The sequence below is a fragment of the Octopus sinensis genome, linkage group LG1 (assembly GCF_006345805.1).
Source record: "Octopus sinensis linkage group LG1, ASM634580v1, whole genome shotgun sequence".
Taxonomy (NCBI): Eukaryota; Metazoa; Mollusca; class Cephalopoda; order Octopoda; family Octopodidae; genus Octopus; species Octopus sinensis.
Window position 1 is genome coordinate 89460362 of NC_042997.1, and position 20234 is coordinate 89480595.

At 37.8% G+C, this 20234-nt stretch overlaps 1 protein-coding gene across 2 annotated transcripts in view; it reads left to right on the forward strand.

Moving 5' to 3' along the window:
* LOC115211485 overlaps nucleotides 1-20234 on the forward strand; it is a 114778-nt gene that overhangs the window by 26973 nt on the left and 67571 nt on the right. For both annotated transcript variants that reach the window (XM_036502691.1, XM_029780120.2), the window contains exons 5-12: nucleotides 2397-2499; nucleotides 3834-4050; nucleotides 8023-8146; nucleotides 9124-9301; nucleotides 11793-11971; nucleotides 14696-14854; nucleotides 17713-17874; nucleotides 19166-19284. In XM_036502691.1, coding sequence (XP_036358584.1) covers nucleotides 2397-2499; nucleotides 3834-4050; nucleotides 8023-8146; nucleotides 9124-9301; nucleotides 11793-11971; nucleotides 14696-14854; nucleotides 17713-17874; nucleotides 19166-19284 — 1241 coding nt within the window. The remainder of the gene's footprint in view (nucleotides 1-2396; nucleotides 2500-3833; nucleotides 4051-8022; nucleotides 8147-9123; nucleotides 9302-11792; nucleotides 11972-14695; nucleotides 14855-17712; nucleotides 17875-19165; nucleotides 19285-20234) is intronic.

Here is a 20234-nt window from a genome sequence, read left to right on the forward strand (position 1 = left end):
ATATATATATTTATGTGTAATAATGCTCTCTATACAATATAAATTGATATGTTCAAAAGAAAAAATTATTTTCGAATTTTTCTCTTATGAGGTTTTTCACACTAACTACCTGATAATTTCTTGTTAAGATTCCTTATTAAGAAGTTATCCTTAATTGTTAAATTTATTCCGAAAAATTTTTCCTACCCGACATGCAGTTCGAGAAAGCCCGCCATTTACTGAATATATGATTTATAAACATCTCCATGTGCTTCGCCAGAGAGAGCAGATGTCTGTTCGACTTCGCCAGGTAATGTTGGTTGTTTATTTATGATGTGTTCAGAATAAGTTCTACTGATGAACATAGACGTATTTTTATGCGTTAAGTGTGAAATCACAGGTGATATAGAACTAAATTCAATTTTTAAATGTCTTGCTTTGAAGAACTGCATTAGGTACGATTAGTGAAATTTTGGTAGTAATGACTTATGTCCCTCTTAGTGTGAGGCATTTATGTGTAATAATGCCCTCTATACAATATTATATATATATATATATATATATATATATATATATACGTGTGTGTGTATATTTATATATATATATATATAACTTTAGACTCAAGGCCAGAAGGATGCCAAGAAGCAGACCAATCCAGAAAAGAAAGATTTGGAAGCTAAAGAACCCTTCACATAGTCAGAGATTTAGGGACATCCTCATCAAGAAATTTGATGAGAGGGAGGAGGACCTACACACCTCAGACATAGAAGGTAGCAGGAAATTCCTACGGGACCAAGTCTGCAGATGGTGCAAAGTCCCTTCCAGACCTAGAGTAACATGGTGGTGGAATAATATGGTAGACAAAGCCATTAGAACAAAGAAACTGGCCTGGAAAGCCTGGAATAATGGGGGTAGCAGGGAATTGTACCAGATAGCCAGAAGGAAGTCTGGGTGGCAGGTATACATAGCCAAGAGTGAAGCAGAAAAGAAGTTTGCTAATGTCCAGCAATGTGAGGACCAAAGAACTGAAGTATTTTGGATTGCAAGACAGTGTGTGAGAGAAAATTGTGATGTGACAGGAGAGAAATGTGTCTGCATGAATGATGGTGCACTTGCTTTTAATGATTTAGAAAAGAAAGAGGCTTGGAGAAGCCATTATGAAAGACTGATGAACATGGATAATGAATGGGAGGAGGGGAGCTTGCCAAATGCTGACCCAGTAGAAGGACTAGCTAGTCAAATAGACAGCACCCTAGTAGATAAAGAAGTTAAGGATATGAAGCTAGGAAAATCCCCTGGCCCATCAGGAATCACTGCTGAGATGCTTAAAACATCTGGTGGTGTGGGCTATGGCCTAGTCACTTGTATTGTAAACCAGGTAGTTCATGATGGAGTCATACCCAATGACTGGTGTAGCAGCACCATAGTCAATTGCTACAAGGGTAAAGGTGATGCCTTAGATAGAAATAGCTACAAGGGTATCAAACTGCTGGATGAGGTGATGAAGGTCACGGAGAGGGTCATAGCCCAACTAATTAGGGAGAAAGTCTGCTTAGATGAGATGCAGTTTGGTTTTGTGCCAGGTAGAAGCACCACTGATGCTATATTCCTGCTATCACAACTGCAGGAGAAATACATAGCCAAAGATAAACCCCTATACTTGGCGTTTGTGGATTTGGAGAAAGCCTTTGACAGGGTCCCCTGATCCCTTATCTGGTGGGCAATGCAGAAACTGGGGATTGATGAATGGTTAATAAGTGCTGTACAGGCTCTATACAGAGATGCCATTAGTAAGGTTCGGGTTGGCAATGAATATAGTGAAGAATTCTGGGTAGAAGTAGGGGTCCACCAAGGATCAGCCCTCAGGCCCCTCTTATTCATTATAGTCCTCTAGGCAATAACAGAGGAATTCAAGACAGGTTGCCCCTGAGAGCTCCTTTATGCTGATGACCTGGCCCTCATAGCAGAATCACTACCAGAAGTAGAGAAGAAATTTCAGGTTTAGAATTGAAGCAAGATTTAGAATCGAAGGGTCTTAGAGTCAATGTCGCAAAGACCAAAGTTCTAGTAAGTAGGAGGGCGAACACATCACACATCCCTTCAGGTAAAATAAAACAGGTAGAATATTTTGGCTGGATATGACCAGTTTAAATGCTAAAGAGCTAAAACAGAAAGTTTGTATCTTAGAATCAGAGGCAATTTCAGGCAGGTTGGTATGAAATGGGTTAAACAGCTAGTTTGTCATTAGTATGGGTTTGTTGGGATTTTAGTCATTGCAGGTTTAGTTGAGTTAGGTGCTAGTCATTATATTATGATGAATTGGTGTAGCATGCTGTATTGTGTATTAGGTAATTCTTCTCTTACAACTATGGTGCTATGTAAGTTAAATAATATTTGTCATTTTTGTGCTTCTTTAGCAATTGAAACACAGCCAACCAAAAGTTAGTCTTGCTTTACCAGAACCAAAAATTGACTATTATTTCAATAAAAGTGTGGCTGAAGAAAAATTAACTAAACCAGGTAAGCAGCATGATGTTTTTAAATTCTTCAAATATTTCCACCACCAACATTCTAAGAAAGGAGTAAACATACAGAAAAGACAATAGTTTGTGGTTGTTGGTTTTGCTACTAGTACTATTACTTGAGATGTTTAATATACCTTGCTTGCAATGTTTTCTTCACATTCGTTATTCAAAAAAAAAAAACTAAACATTTTTCTTTCCCTCAAAATGATCTGTAAAAGGTAATAGAAGGACTGTTAAACTAATATTATTATATTGGTTTTAAATTTTGGCATAAGGGCAATAATTTTGGAGGCAGGATTAAGTCAATTAAATTGACCACAGTGCTCAATTGGTACTTATTTTATCAACATTGAAAGGATGAAAAGCAACTTTGACCCAGATCACATTTGAACCCAGATCACAGGGATGGAGGAAATGCCACTAAGCATTTTGCCCAGCATGCTAACAACTCTGCCAGCTCACTACCATATCGTGACACAAATGAATGAAAAGACCCAGTTCCCAGTGAGACAACAATGTTAATAATTCTTTCTAATTCTAGCACAAGACCAGCAATTTTGAGGTGAGGGGAAATCAATTACATTGACTTCATTGCTCAACTGGAACTATTTTGTTAACCCTGAAAGAATGAAAAGCAAAGTCAGTCTCAGTGGAATTTGAACTCAGAATGTAATGGTTTGGAAGAGATACCACTAAACATTTTGTCTGATATATTAACAACCCTGCCAGCTTGCTGTGTTTATTAATAAACCTTTCTACAAGGCCTGAAATTTTGCGGGAGGGAGCTAGTCAATTACATTGACTCCAGTGCTCAACTGGTATTTATTTTATTGACCCCGGAAGGATGAAAGGCAAAGTCAACCTCAGTGGAATTTGAACTCAGAATGTTAAGACAGATGAAATGCCACAAAGCATTTTGCTTGGCATGCTAATGATTCTGCCAGCTTGTCACCTTGGTTTCAAATTTTGGCACAAATCCAGCAATTTCAAGGGCGGGGATAAATTGATTACATCAATTCCAGTATTCCACTGGCACTTAATTTATCAGCCCTGAAAGATGAAAGGCAAATTCAACCACAGTGGAATTTGAACTCAAAATTTAAAGATGAATGAACTGTCACTAAGCATTTTGCCTGCCATGCTAACGATTCTGCCAGCTTGCTGCCTTTGTCTTTGTTAATAATGTTAATAATGAAATCTATCACTAGAATATATAATAAAAGACACATGTTGATTAAATGACATCTTTCATTGAAATATATATATATATATCATATATATATAGGTTTTGATATGTGTATATATATAAAATGACATTTTATTTCTTAGACACAAGAAAATCAGGGACTAAAATTAAAGTATGCACTGAAGACAGTGAAACAATTGGTAAGATGGTAGGCTTGATACTTGAAAGATATCCTGAGAAGATTACTGTGGTAACAGATAAACTGAAAGGTTTTCATCTCCCTGCAAACCTACGCAAACAGATATGGACTGAGGTGCTTTTTCAGAATGTAAATCCTATGACAAACAATCAATCAAGTGGGTAAGTTGTTCTAGAAATGGTTCTTCTCCTGCTTCTTGCCATTGCTGTTTAATCACAGGTAAGCCTAGTGGAGGTGTGTGGCTTAGTGGTTAGGGTGTTGGACTCATGATCGTAAGATTTGGTTTCAGTTCCTGGACTGGGCGACACGTTGAGTTCTTGAGCAAAGCACTTTATTTCACATTGCTCCAGTCCACTCAGCTGGCAAAGGTAAGTAGTCCTGCAATGGACTGGTGTCCTATCCAGGTGGAGAATATATATGCCATGGAAATTGGGAAACCAGCTTTTATGAGTTGGTGTGACTCGAACAGGTAACTTTACCTTTATCTTTTCCACAGATAAGCCTTGACTGAACTGACAAATGATCAAGGACATTTCAACTGTGATTATACTGTTTTTACTTTCAGACTGTGTAATTATATTATATTATCCAATAAGTCTGTCAAGAGAGCAGATATGATTTAAGGAAGATTTGGCTGTTATTTCTAGCTGGTCAAGTGTATAATGTAGAGGTTTCCTATTTCGCTTGTCTGTTTACCTCCTGCTGCTTTACATGAAGTGGTGCAATTCTACTTCAGATAAATGGCTTATGGTCAAATTATTTGCTTAGAGGTATTCAGAATCAAACAAAATAGTTAATTTTTGATTAAATAAAGCATAAAGCAGAGAATTAGTTGAGTTGCTTGAACCTCCTCCTCCTCCTTCTCATCATCATCATCATCATCATCATCATCATCATCATAGTCATCATTATCATCATTGTTGCTAACGCTGCTGCCGCCGCCGCCGCCTCCGCCACCGCCACCACCACCACCACCACCACAACAACAACAACAACAACAACATCAACAACATCATCATTTAATAATCCATTTTCCATGCTGGCATGAGTTGGATGGTATGACAGGAACAGGCAAGTCAAGACTACACCAGTCTTCAATTGTCTGTTTTGGTATAGTTTCTACAGCTGGATGCTCTTCCTAATGCTAACTTGTGCTTTTTGTGAGATACCAGTGAGGCACAGTGAGGTCAACTAGTAACTTGCAGGGCAAGACCCCTTAACTGGAGGGAGTAGTTTGTAAGGGACAAAAAGGTGTTTTGTATTAGAAGAGAGACATGGCTCTCTTCAGATGGAGAAGAGAGAGAGGACAGAAAGCTGAAAGTGTGGAAGAGAGTGGGCAGGGGCCATATACCCAAGTTATTGGATGGTGCATATAGTAGAATAGATCAGAGGTTGGAGAGGGGGTAACATCCACACTTCTATGCTTGCATGTATTGAACAGAATTTGTTCAGGTAGATATTCTATGGATAGATGCCTTTACTGTTGCCAACCCTCACCTGCTTCCAAGTGAGGTAATATTTTCTCGTGATGAGACATACTTTCACAGAAGATTGAATATGAAGGGCACTGCTCGCATCATGGTGACACTTGCTTACAACTGTTACACAATGAATAATGCCAAGGCAAGGAGACAATAACATACACACACACAATGCATAACCCCCCCCCCCCCAAACATACATACACACACATGCATGCACACGCACACACACACACACACACACACATGTATGAAGGGGTGCTGTAAAGTTGCTGGCTTAAGGCAAAAGAAAATATAGGAGGATCAGTTAATTATGATTTTTTTCAACATATTCCCCTCTCAGATTTGCGCACATATTGCAGCAGTTCTTTAGTTTTTCTAAGCCCTGTAAAAGAACTTGGAATTTTGGGACACCATCCAGGCCTTTCATGATACCCTTAAAGCCAGGAACTTTTCAGCACTTTCTCGTATACATGTGTGTGTGTGTGTGTGTGTGTGTGTGGTGTGTGTGTGTGTGTGAGTGAGTATGTGTGTGTATATATATGTATTTATATATAATGTTATAATTCTTTCTTAGGAAATATATAGAACTACTCAGGTTAAACCCAAGAGAAAGGATAAGAATTAAAATAAAAGCTCAAATTAGGCAATCAACTTTTTTTTAAATATACACATACATAGTCATAAATTCAATTTAAAATATATATGTATATTAATACATACCACGATACAAAATATATTAAAAAAATATATATAAATATATATAATTCTATAATCCATGTGGATTATTAACTAGAAATTGTAAGAATGTGATTTTCAAATGAGGATACTTTTCCTGATGAAGGAGACATTGTCTGCATGGATTGTAAAATTTCTCTTAAATTTTTCTACTGGGACATGAACTCTGGAAATAGCCGTAGAAAGTAATTTTCCTCTGATTGTATTGTATACTAGTTATATATTTAAAAAAAAGTGGATTGAATTTAGTAATTGAAATTAGTAATTGAAATTTTAGACATTCTTAACTGCTTTTAATTTTAGCATTGAAAAAAATTTTTACTAGTTCTCTTTTCCTCACTTTTTTCCGTATACATCGCATGTATGTCCTATTTACATATATTTTTATATATATTTATATTTAAAAAAAAAATATTTTGTATTCTTTATTCTTTAACTTGTTTCAGTCATTTGACTGCGACCATGCTGGAGCACCGCCTTTAGTCGTGCAAATCGACCCCAGGACTTATTCTTTTGTAACCCTAGTACTTATTCTATTGGTCTCTTTTGCCAAACCGTTAAGTTACGGGGACGTAAACACACCAGCATTGGTTGTCAAGCGATGTTGGTACAAACACAGACACACAAACACACACACACACACACATATATATATATACGATGGGCTTCTTTCAGTTTCCGTCTACCAAATCCACTCACAAGGCTTTGGTCGGCCCGAGGCTATAGTAGAAGACACTTATCCAAGGTGCCACGCAGTGGGACTGAACCCATAACCATGTGGTTGGTAAGCAAGCTACTTACCACAGTATCTTGATATGTATTAATATATATGTATATTTTAAATTGAATTTATGACTATGTATGCATATATTTAAAAAAAGTTGATTGCCTAATTTGAGCTTTTATTTTAATTCTTATATTAATAGACGTTAAACGATGATGATGATGATGATGATATATATTTCCTAGCTTTAATTCTAGCATCATTTCTTTAAATTCAGCTTGTACTTGTTCTAAAGCCTTGCAATTTTCAAGCTAAGAGTTAAATATTATTTTAAGTTAATTAAGCCTAGTAAAAATGTGCTGTTTTCACCTTTTGTTTTGTTTGCTTGAATATTTTATCTCACCACCCTTATTATATTTTGGGCATGGAGTATCCAAGAAAAATGTGCTATTTTTGCTTTTTTTTTTTTTTTTTTTTTTTTTTTACTATTTTAACTGGCTCCCATTATTAGTATATTTTTGGCATGGGGTAGCCATGCTGCTCAGTATTGGACTGATAGGACTAGTAGAACATCAGGCAAGATGCCTGATGGTATTTGTTCCAGTTCTTTGTGTTTTAGTAGCAATACCTGCAACAGCTCAGGTGCCAAGTAGTGTTCCTTTAAAGTAGTGGCCTTTCTCTTGAACAGTATTGATGATACAAAGAAAGAGCACTTGTATGTATGAGCAACTCCAATTATCATCATCATCATCTAGCTTCTGTTTTCCATGCTGGCATGGGTTAGATGGTTTGACTAAAGCTGGTGAGCTAGAGAGCTGCACCGTACTCCAGTCTGATTTGGCATAGTTTCTATGGCTGATGCCTTTCTGATGCCAACCACTTTACAGAGTGTGCTGGGTGCTTTTATGTAGCACCACATGAGCACATTTACATGGTACGAACATGAGTGCTTTTTATGTGGCACTGGTACAGGACTCTTGTCAGCCAATCCTCTTCACCAGGAGTAGAGGCCTTAACACTTCTGCTGTGGAGTAAGGGTCTTCTTGAGTCGTCTATAAAAGATCTTTTCTTAAACTGTGCATGCAGGTACAGATACTTTACTAACCACGACTGATTGAGACCTTATATAACAATGTCAGAAATCAAATTAATATGAAGTAAGTGAAGAAGCTTTGGTTTTTTTCTCTTAGCAATTTGAAGAAACATTTCCGACAACAATTTGGACAAAAGTTACAGAGTAATTTGAAGAAGTTACATATAAAACATCCATTGCATTCACCAATCAAGGATTTAATAGAAAACACTGTTATTGAGGTAAGTTAACTTAAACCATTTCATGGCCAGGTTTCTAATGAAATACATTGTTTATGTGTTGCAATGAATTAAAAAAAAATTTTCATGAAATTGAAGGAATTTCTTGAAATAACTAATGTCATCATGACTAATAAAAGATACATGAAATTATCATAGAGGTTTTAAATTCAAATATAGACATTTTAAAACATGGTTTTTGTAGCATAAAACCAGGGATGGTATCAGATAAGATGGTTTGAAAAAAGGTTGGCATCATTTATCTTGAAGAAGAGGGAAAAAAGATATTATCAATAGGGTTACAGTTTATGTACCCCTTACACAAATTTTATTATATAATCAAAAGTAATTTTTAGCTCAAAATTCACCAGAAAGTTACAGAAAAAACAAAAACAAAAGGACATTTTTTCTCTACAAATGTGGTCAACTTTTGAATGTACTTTGGTACTAATAACTAGTGTAGTCACCAATATCTGAAAGGAATAAGTTTTTTTTCTTTGTTGAATGGGACTTAATCAAAGAAGGAAGAGTAGTACTCTCAACCATTTTGAAGGAGTTTTGAGACTGGTGGGAAGTTCCAGAGGAATGACATTCGAAGAAGAAAGGACTGGGCATAATGGTTTATACTGGGACTGGGGAAAGAAGCTGGGCACAAGGTTGGTGATAGAGGAAAGATAGGAAGGGTTGGAAGCCTGAATGGAGCTGAGCCCAGTTAGCTCCATTGAGAAGAGGCCATTATTGTAGCTATAGAAAAAGTAGAGAAAGGAGAGAGGATATCTGTCAGAGGCTGGAGAATGTTTGTGAGTGACCAAATGAGAATTAGCTGGGTGATCCTTTTTCTAGATGCAGGCTAGAATGCCTCTGTTCTTTAAAAATCTCACAAAAATATTTCACTGATCACCACTGCATTGCAATGTCCTTCCTTGTATGTTCAGTATTCAATAATGGCCATATCTAACAGTGACTCCATTCCTTTACAGACTTACAACAAGACACCATCTATGCAATTGTACAAGTCAACAGCTTACATGAAAGAGGCTTCACGTGTTTTGAATGCTTTATACATTTACAACCAGTCTTATCAACCATTCTATGTGCTCTGGTTGTTTCCTATGCAGATAGCTCTTGCAGATTTGGCAGACAAAAATAGCACAGAAGGTAATAAGAGTCTTTTCTTTTACTTTTTGTTTGTATCAAAATCATCAACACAGAATAAAATTGAAATTTAATATTTTCAGGGATCTTTGTCCTTTACTTGTTTCAGTCATTGGATTGCAGTCATGCTGCAGTACCACTCGGAAGGGTCTTAGTTGAACAAATCATCTCCAGTACTTTTTTAAACCTGATACTTACTCTATAGGTCACTTTTGTCAAAGCACTAAGTTATGGGGATGTTAACAAATCAATACTGGTTTTCAAGCAGTGGGTTGGGGATAAGAAATACAGACCTAAAGATACACAATGTAGACATGTGTGTGTGTGTGTGTGTGTGTGTGTGTGTGTGTGTGTGTTTGTGTGTGTGTGTGTGTGTGTACACAGACATACACACAATCTAAGTTAGTTTATGTGAAACATTTTTGAGCGTGCTCATAAAAAGCTCCTATACTATTTATTCTAGCTACTTCTTATTATTTCTATCTTCCAGAGTAATTTTGTGGGATGGTTATTAGTCTGGTGCTGCTATTGAGTTAGTTCATTCTTGACTAAACCGAGCAGGAGGAGACACATGGGTTGGAGAATTGCTGAAGATGTCACAGGACGTGTGACAAAAGATTTCAGACAAAGGACACTAAAATAATAACAATAATAAAGCCGAAGTGAAAAACAAGTAAAAAAAGAAAAGAAACCATCCTGAAATATAACAATCCTCATCATCATCATCATCGTCGCCTTCCATGCTGTCATGGGTGGGTTGTCACTGGATCTACATAAGGAATTCCACAGTGCACATTGAGTATAGTAGAAACGATTGATATGGAAGGTAGAAACCAAGTTATATCACCTGAGGTGATGCTTCTGCATTGTGGGGTGCATTAGAATTCATTGTATAGTTTCCCACTCACAAGAGAGTGGTGCAGAATGTGTGGAAACGACCATTGTTAGTTAGTTAGTTAGTTAGTTAGTTAGTTAATTTGGCTCAAAAGCAAATAGCAAGGCCATGTAGGGGGACATGGAGTTAAGTACAGGGTGGTGTTCATGTAAAGAGTTCAGGCCACTTGAGGTCCAGGGAGGCTTTGAACAAAGCGGTCGTCGGCATCTTCACCATCTCGTCTGGCAGCTTGTTCCATGGATCTGCAACCCGGACGGAGAAAGCTCCTCTCCTTCGATTGAGATGAAATCGTCACAGGTAGAGCTTTTCGGAATGACCCCGCAGCCGACGCTCCGGAGCAGGAGTGAAGAACAGCTCTTTCGAGAGGTTACACTTCCCGCTTATGATGTTGTGGGCGAGAATGAGATCACCACGGCGGCGGCGTTTTTCAAGAGAATAAAGGTCGAGCGTCCTCAGCCTTTCTTCGTAGGACAAATTTTTGAGACCATGAACCATGCGGGTAGCCAGCCTCTGGACTCTTTTGAGATGCTGTATGTCTTTGAGGAGATAAGGAGAAGAGGCTTGAATCCCATACTCCAATATGGGTCTCACCAGCGTGACATAGAGTGGCAGGAATATGGCTGCTGTGAGCATTCCGAATGACCGTCGAATCAAAAACAGAATTCCGCGTGCTTTGTTGGCAGCATTGACGCACTGGGCCGAAGGCGAAAAGGAGGAATCCACCAAGATACCCAGGTCCTTTACCTGATCGGTCCTCTCCAGCAGCAGACGACCCGGCTCGAAATCAAGTTGAGTTGCAGGAGTAGAGCCGACAGGCAGATGACAGCACTTTGACACGTTCAGACACAGGTCCCAATCGTTAGACCACTTCCAAATTTGGTGGAGGCATCGACGAAGATCCTCTATACTACCGCGAGGAGCGACCAGGTGATAAAGTTTCCAGTTATTCTATCTTCTGTATCAGTTGTTTCTACTATACACACACATACACACACGCACACACACACACACACACACACGCACACACACACACGCACACACACACACACGTTTTTGAGCATGCTCATAAAAAGCTCCTATACTATTTATTCTAGCTACTTCTTATTCAAAATGTGACCACGTGTGTACCGTTGGCAATTTTTTTTCCTCTGTCTTCCCTTCTCTGGATCTTTCCTTCTCCTATGTTTCTGATGAAGAGCTCTGCTCGAAACGTTAAACCCTCCTTCTTTCTTTCCTGAGCATCCAATAATACTATATTTGTTCCATGTCCTCACGTTGTTGTGTTTTTTTGTGCTTTCATGTTTGGATTAACTATATATATATATATATATATACATACAATGGGCTTCCACACAGATTATACCTACTAAATTCACTCAGAAGGCTCCAGGGCTATAGTAGAAAACACTTGCTGCCCAAGGTGTCACATAGTTGGACTGATCCCAAAACCACATGGTTGCAATGTGAGATTCTCAGCCACATTGCCAGAAATTTCTTTTTGATTTACAGGAAACAGCTATTCCTACATCTTTTGTAGGTCTTCTGAGACCAGTTAAGTCTGCCAAATTTTGAAACCAATTAATATCTTAATAATTGCAGGAGAGGAAATCTATGAACTTGCCATGTTACTACATCTGTTGGAATCAAGATGTTTCCCTTCCTGGGCCATAATGTCTGTTATTGCTGAAAATGTCATGGCAACACTTGAACTGAAGGATTTAGAACTTTATAAACATCTTAAGCATGTAGCAACTATAAATGCACAAGTGAACCCTAAGGTGGGTGGAACATCCTACATTTCTGTTTTCCTTTTTCTTTCTTTGCATTTTCTTCATTCTCATGGCTGTTGTCTTCATTGTTGATGTTGTCATTGTCCCCTTCCTCCTCCCACTCCACTATCACCACTACTGCTGCTGCCACTATCACTGCCACTGCCACCACTGCTTTGGTCACTGGTTCTGCTACTGCCACCACCACTGCTGCTACTGCTGCCGCCACCATTGCTGCCACCACTATCACCACCACCACCATTGCTGCCACCAACACCATTTGTTTCTGCTCCTCTTCCTCCTCCTTCTCACCACCATCACCACCACCACTACCACCACCACCACTATCATCATTTTGTTGCTTCATCCTATTTGTGCTGCATTGAGTTTAATTATGTTTCCTATGAAACCATAAATCATGTTCTAGAATGAGAAGCATTTTGTACCTACTATGTAAAAGATTTTTTTTCTTCTACTCTTCATACCTGTTCTTTGTATTGAGGACTTTCCAGCATCTAGTAAAACATGTTTTCTGTACTGCACCTATCTCCAGATTAAGCTCAGGGTTTCCAAGGTTTGCTCTCAGATTCTTTGCCATAGTTCCCAAAGCCCATTGATAACTGACAAGATCCATGGCCTCATAAACTTCTTTTACAACATTTGAGGATTTCATGCTTTATATTTGTATAATGCTCTTTTTAACTCTGGTTTCAAATGGGTTTTATTAATTGAGCTGACAGAATTGTTAACGTGCTGGATGAAATGCTTAGCAGCATTTTTTTCCCATCTTTACATTTAAGTTCTGATGAGGTTGACTTTGCTTTTCTCCCTTTCAGGGTCGATAAAATAAGTACTAGTTGAGCACTGGGATCAATGTAAATTACTTCCCTCTCCCTTAAAAATTTCAGGGCTTTCTATCTATCATAGAAAGGATTATTATTATTGAGTGAGAGAGCAGTGCTTTCCATCAAAGTGACACTGGAGTACAAATATACAAAACCCAATATACCCATCATGACTATCCATCTGATAAGAATAAACCAAGCACATGTATCACAACCATATGTGAGCAACATGGTGTTCACATATCAAGATAAACAGCACATGACCTTGCAGGTGGGGCCCAGTTAGAATTTTCTTCAGGTTGAGTAGCCCATCCCACTCAAAATGTCCCTGAATAAGATTTGTTTAAGGATGATGAATGAAATACCCATATTTCCAGAGGTAAATTATTCAAGCCTCAAAGAATTCCTCTCAACACATGGCTATGATGTTCCCCCACTACTCCTGCTCATGATCAGCGATGCATATATCATCAGCCACTAAGGGACATGCTCAACTAGTTAAGGTCAAGCAACTGACAAGCAAATCTGTGGTATTGAGTAGAATATTTGCTGTAGCCCATCTTCTACCCCAAGACAAAATGTTATATGATAACACATCCAACCAGTTAAGATCAGAAGCCAGTATTATTGTTGGTGTTGTTGTTTGCCTTTGCTTTTATTTGTTTGTGCTACTTCCAAGTCTTATCCACAGACATTAAGGGGCAACAAGTTTTTGCACCTAAACATGCAAACAGATGAGGCACCATGCAATTGAAAAACTGATGTCTGTGTGTTATAAAAAAAAGCTATTTTTATAAAATTTATAATAAAACAATGAATAAGTTTGTGCTTATATAGAGAGGAATTCGCATAAGATATTTGGGGTACCCATAAGTATGACCTTTTGCGATTTGCTTATTCTAAGGCTGTCAGGAATTTGGTCAATACATTTGTTAGCTCCTTTTGATATCATTCCAAGTGCTCCACTATGAATAAGGTAATGTTGTTGCTTTGAGATGCCACATTCTTCTGACTTCTGTCTCCAAGTCCTTGTATTTGCTCAGTTTCTCAAATGTTTTCAGAGATGTCTTTGAGCACAAGGGTTGCAACATCTCTCAAAAGATGCTTTTTCAACATTGATTCACAATGACATCATCATCATCATCACCACCACCATTGTCATTGATATTGTCCTCCCCCCTTTCCCTCTCCCCCTCCACCCACCCCTCCCTTCCTCCACGCCCTGCACTCCCCCCATCCACCACTCTCCTCCTCCTCCTCTTCCTCAGCCCCCCCTCCTCATGATGATCATGATGATGAAGGGTAGTGGACTGAAAATGTAGCATTTCTTTTGGTTCTTTACCTTATAAAATTCACTTCAACTTTGTCTTTTATCTTTCCAGGGTCGATAAGATAAATTATCATTTAAGCACTCTGGAGTGGGGTGGGTGTCTTGTGATCAACTAACTGCCCCCACCCTTCAAAATTGCTAACTTTGTGTCTAAATTAGAAACAGTTACCTTGGTCATCACCATCATCATCGTCATTGTTCTCGTCGTCGTCATAATCATCGTCATCCTCCTCATCATCATTATCAGCCCCCTTCTCTTCCACCTGCTCACTTTATCCAAACACCACCATCTTCCTTGTTCTCCTTTCCTCCTTTCTTTCTCATCTTACTATTTTCCTTAATTCTTCTTCCTCTTTCTCCTTTTTGCCCTCTCTTTCCTCTTCCTCTTTTTCTCATTTTCCTCATATCTTTCTCCCCTATCCGCTTTCATCTTTCACTTTCCTCCTCTCCTTCTTCACCCCCCCCCCCCTGTCATTGTGCCCTCCGTTTCATCTCCATCATCATTACCACTATCTTCATTTACTGTAATCAAATCTCTTAAATTGTCTAATTCTTCAGGATTGCTTGGTCCATTTGATGGAGGAAGAAAGGACACTTGCTGAGAATTTGGTACTGTCTAAGTCCACCAACAAAATCAAGAAAACCAGTAAAAGACTGCCAACCACAAGGCTGTCTTTGGCACAACCGATAATGTTTATCAGGCAGTGGATTGGAGAGGTACAGGGGATTGATAGGGACAAAGTTGGATGGGGATAGTGGAATTCTTGTTTGGGTAATGGAACACAGTGTCAGTAATTTGTGTATGGTATAATCATCACCATCCTCATCTTCACATTTACACTTTCTTCTTGCATCATCAAAATCATCGTCATCATTGTCATAATCATTGTCATGGTCATCACTGTTATCATCATCATTGCCGTTGTTGTTGACGTCACTGTCATCATCATCATCATCATCATCATCATTGTTGTCATTGTCATCATTGTAATCATCTTCATCATCGTTGTTATTATTTTCATCATTGCCATCATCATCATCATCATCGTCATTGCCATCATCATCATCATCATCATCATCATCATCTTCGTCATTGTCAGCATCATTATCATCATCATCATCATCATCATCAATATCATCTTCAACTTCATCATTAGTTAGCAAATTAGCAGAGCTGTTTGACAGTGACTTGACAGAGCATTTGTTCTGGCTTTCTGCTTTCTTTGAAGATCACCTTTACCTTTCATTCTTCTAGGAGTTGAAGAGATAAGATTCCAGTAAAAGATGGGGAAATAATGGAATTATTAAGGGCATCACATATGATGTTGTGCATTTATTCCAGTCCTTTGTGTTGTGGATTCTTGGCTGGTAGATTTAACCTGTAACCAAATTTAACACCAACACCTGCTCATTGGGTAGATTTAGTAGAGGTCACTCTGTTATATGCATTCAGTGTGCAGGATTCTATTTGAGGACAACTTCTTGACTGTCTTAAAAAGAAAAGTCTATATTGGATAATGTTGCTCTGAATTTACTGAGGAAGAAATAAGATGGTCATGACTGGAATGCCTTTGATCATAAGTCTGCTACATCAAAGTTTACCTAGGGTTAAACAATTACAACAAACATTGTTCCAGTAATGTTGTTCCAGTCTGGTGTTTAATGTTAATTTCTGAAAAATAATTTGGATGAGAGACAAAATCCTTCTGGATGTAACTCTTGTCCCTTGCAGACATATTCTCCAGAAGTTCTGTCTAGATAAACTGGAATGTTTAGAATGTAATATACTGACCAGAGTTACAAGAAAAATACTTCACAGACACTTTTAATTTATTACTTAGGATGGGAAAGGCAGCACCCATAACCCTTTATTTGAGTCTCTGGGACTGGAGGTAAAGAGGAAAGAAGCTATTCTCAATCCAAAAACCTTGTTCAAATGTTTACAACAGATTGAACTCCACTAAAGGCCTAGAACTCCACCGGGGACTAGACAGTACTGTTAAACTGCTGGGTGAAAGATAAATATTACCGCTTGGTATTAATACTGCTTCTGTCGTTAATTTTATTTTTTTAAAAACTCAGAATGTTTTGAATGGTGCTTTAACTCTTTAACATTTAGATAACTCTATCAAATGTAATACTTATTTATTAATATTGCCATAAATTAATCATGCATTATCTCATAGCTTCAAGATTTTAATGATGCGATTGTTTATTTATCAAATAACATTATAAGGTAGTGTGAGAGGCTGGATCTCACTGGTTTGAATATGAAACAGGTAGAATATTTGGGTTAGATATGGCTGATTTAAAAGCTAAAGGGTTAACGATTCTGTTGTTCTACTACTCTGGTCTGGTACATTATTTTATTGAGTTCAAATGAATGAAATGCTAATTTGATCTTGATGAAATTTGAACTCAGAGTACAGAGAGCTGGAACAAATACCAAAAGGTATTTTTCTCCTTTGCATTAATGATTTTAATAGTTTCCTGAACCCACAATCCTTGAATTGGTCAATAAATTCTGTATTTATACAACAGCAGCCACAGACTGTACCTTACCATCTAAAAATGGGCACCCTAGATAGTTTTGTATTTGGTCATGGATGGAACACCCTTGATTATATATCTAATGTGAAATTTAAAAAATTCAGTCAATGAGCACCAGTGACCTTTATCTTATTACTTATTTATTTTTTAGTGTCTTTCAAACTGTGTCTCCTGCAGTCACAGTTCCTCTGAACTTATTAACCTAGTGGGCTTCACCTTAGCCCCTTTACTTCTTCCACTCCTCCTCTCCCCCCTCCTTCTCATTCTATCATTATCCCTACTCCATCTAATTTCTCAGAACTTGTATTAAATATTTTAACCTAATATTTCCTGTCCAAGTCTACATTTCCCCAATGACTTCTTCCTCACCGTGGGCATCCCACTACCAACCATTAACCTTCAAAAATTCAAAATAACTAGCACCCAATTATATCTAATTATACCAAGCCTTGGGTAGCAACTAAAGACAAAAAAAAAAGGTAAGGGGTTTACTTATTCTTAATTTAATAAAGTAATAAATTGATAAATTAGTAAAAGACTTCTCTCTGGTGAGAAATTTTGACTGAGGATAGTTACTGTTACCACCTACAGTTGCTTCTGGAGTAAGAGAGAGTGTGAGAGAGAGAGAGTTTACTGAGAAATAGAAGAGAGGGCAAAGATTCCCTTTAAGTGGGGAGAACTGCTTCAAAGCTTATAAAATTTTTTTTTTCTTATTCTTATGAGTGATAGAGCATATGAAGTAATATTTCCATATAATCCATATTTTTAGGCGTCTTAATAATTGTAGATAGTGCCTTCGGCCTTCTTATGGGTTCCTCAGTATTACATAATTTGAGATCATAAAATTAATTGGTTTATATTCATTTAAAATCTTTAAGAATTACATATGATCAATTGTCTCTCTGTTTTCACTAGATAATAAAGTTGGTAATTTTATTTCTGCAGTTCTTTGCACATTTTCCATACTAAGAAATAATTTCCTAAACCATAATCCCATATTTGCTAAATTTTTTACTCTATTTCAGGCCTTTGTTGGTAAACTGGACCTTGCTGCTATGTTATGGGTGTGGGATCAACTCTTCTTGCAATGCTGGCACCAGCAGGTTTTCCATGACATATGCATAGCATTGGTTGCTCTTTTGCGGGAACACTTCCTTGTAGCTTCAGACTACCTGCAAATGAAACAGGTAAGATTTTGAGCCTACAAAGAATGATGGTAATAGTAGAAGTGTTCAGGTCAGGTATGGGGGATATGTGTTATTGCAGCACATTGCTGTACCTCACCATTTGTTGGTATCTGCTTGGGTCTTGCTGGGCAGCCCTCTGAGCAGTGTCCCAGTCAGTGCCATCTTTGTGAGATACTTCCTCACCTGTCATGACCATGAAGCATGTGACCAAGTGACATGAGTCATCATCCCAGCCAGATTCTCAGGAAAGAGAACATAGCACACATGATCCAACTTGGAAAATAGAGCAATGTGACCAATCAGACTGTAGAATTATTGGTTTGTGATAATTATAGTTAATGTGTCAAGGACCCCCTTTGGTCATGAATGACCATGGGATTGCACCTAGAAAGTTCCCCTCTGAGGCACAAGTCAGAGCAATGTTGTTTGTGGAAGATCAGTAATCACCCATGCATACCAGTCTCCCCTCTCCACACCACCGAAGTTATTCAAGGGAAAGATAAAGGCTGATACAACTTGGCACCAGTGACATTGCAACTCATTTCTACTGCTGAGTGAACTGGAGCAATGTGAAATAAAATGTCTTACTCAAGAACATAACATACACACCTTGGTTTGGGGAATAAACTCACAACCTCAGATTTGAAAGCCTGACACTCTAACCACTGAGCCATGCACCTTCACAGTAAATATGTTAGTTAGTGGTTATATTGCTGTATATAGTAGTTAGTGGTAATTATGATGGTAGGAAGAATTATGGAAGAAGAAGTTGGAATAAGACACATGAAGTGTCAAGATTAGATCTTAGAATGTTTCTTCGTTTCAGTGACAAGATGGCACAAGATCAAAAATGGAGACACAATATTCTGTAGGGTAAACTCCATCCAATCCATGTCAGAATGGCCAAGCCTTTGAAGCATCTATGTAATTGATCAACCAGCTAGAAATAACAGCCAAATCTTCTTCACTTCACTTCACATTGTGCTACCTTATAAAAAAAGAACATTGGATAATGTGATCCTATGTAAACTATGTTAGTTCACAAAAAGATGGGATGGACATGGCTGAAAGGCCTTTGGCCATAATTCTCTTGAATGAAGATTGACCTGAGTCTAAGTAATATATAACAATAAACAATTCATTGTCAGAAAATGGACATTAAAATACTGAAGATTATGATGATGATAATGTAACTTTAAATAATTTTAACAAATAATTTTTGTTCTGACTAATGAGGTATATCCGTCACATTCTTAAAGATAATTTTCTAATCTTTTCTCTTCTGTTGTAGGTTTTTGTTTCACAGACCTTTCATCTTCTTACTCTTGATATCCAGCGGGCTTACCTTGCAGTTATTAAAGGCAGCACCAGCTTGCATGATATTGCCAGCCTCAACAGATGTTCACCTCAGTAATATAATCTCTGTCTGTCTGTCTCTCTCTCCCCCCACTCTCTTTCCCTCTCTCCCCTCTCTCCCTCTCTCTCCCTCTCTCTTTCCCACTCTCTCCCTCTCTCTTTCCCACTCTCTCCCCCTCTCTCCCTCTCTCCCTCATCCATCTCTCTCCCTCTCTCCCTCACCCCTCTCTCTGGGATAGCAGTAGACAATGATATGATAGCAATATGATAACAATAGAATAATGATAATATGATAGCAAAGAGATAACCAACCAAGCAACCAGCCAGTCAAGTGCTTCTAGCCAATGAGGCAGCCTCTATGTGGTCACTCACCCTACTAGAAATAGGACACCATGTATCCCTCAAATCACATAGCACTGTTTTCAAAAAAAAGCACACATTAGATAATGTCATCTTGGAGATAGAGGGAGTGGTCACTTGTGGAACACCTTTGATCATAAGTTTGATCAAATAGGACTGACCTATGATGAAGCAGCAACAACAATAACTCTAAATACTCCTACTACAGCAATAAGCACTACTATGCATTTTCTGCTCAGAAAAATGAAACAAAGACAATATGCATACAATATGAAATGCATGTGTGTGTGTGTGTGTGTGCATGTGTGAGCATGTGTATGTGTGTGTGTGTATATATATGTATATATATATATATATATATATATATATATATATATATATATATATATATATATATATATAACCACTATGTGGATAACTCTAGTGCTAAAAATAGCCCCGATAGTAAAGCCACAGAAAATTTGTTCAGGGTCAATCTATTTATTCGTTATATATATAACAATTTGTTCAGGGTCAATCTATTTATTCATTATATTTCACTTTCCTTCCGTTAAATGTATGTTACTTCTAGTTGGAAACATCTTTTTCTGTGGCTTTACTATCGTTATCATAGTGGTTAACTCTCTAATAATTTATGTATAAAT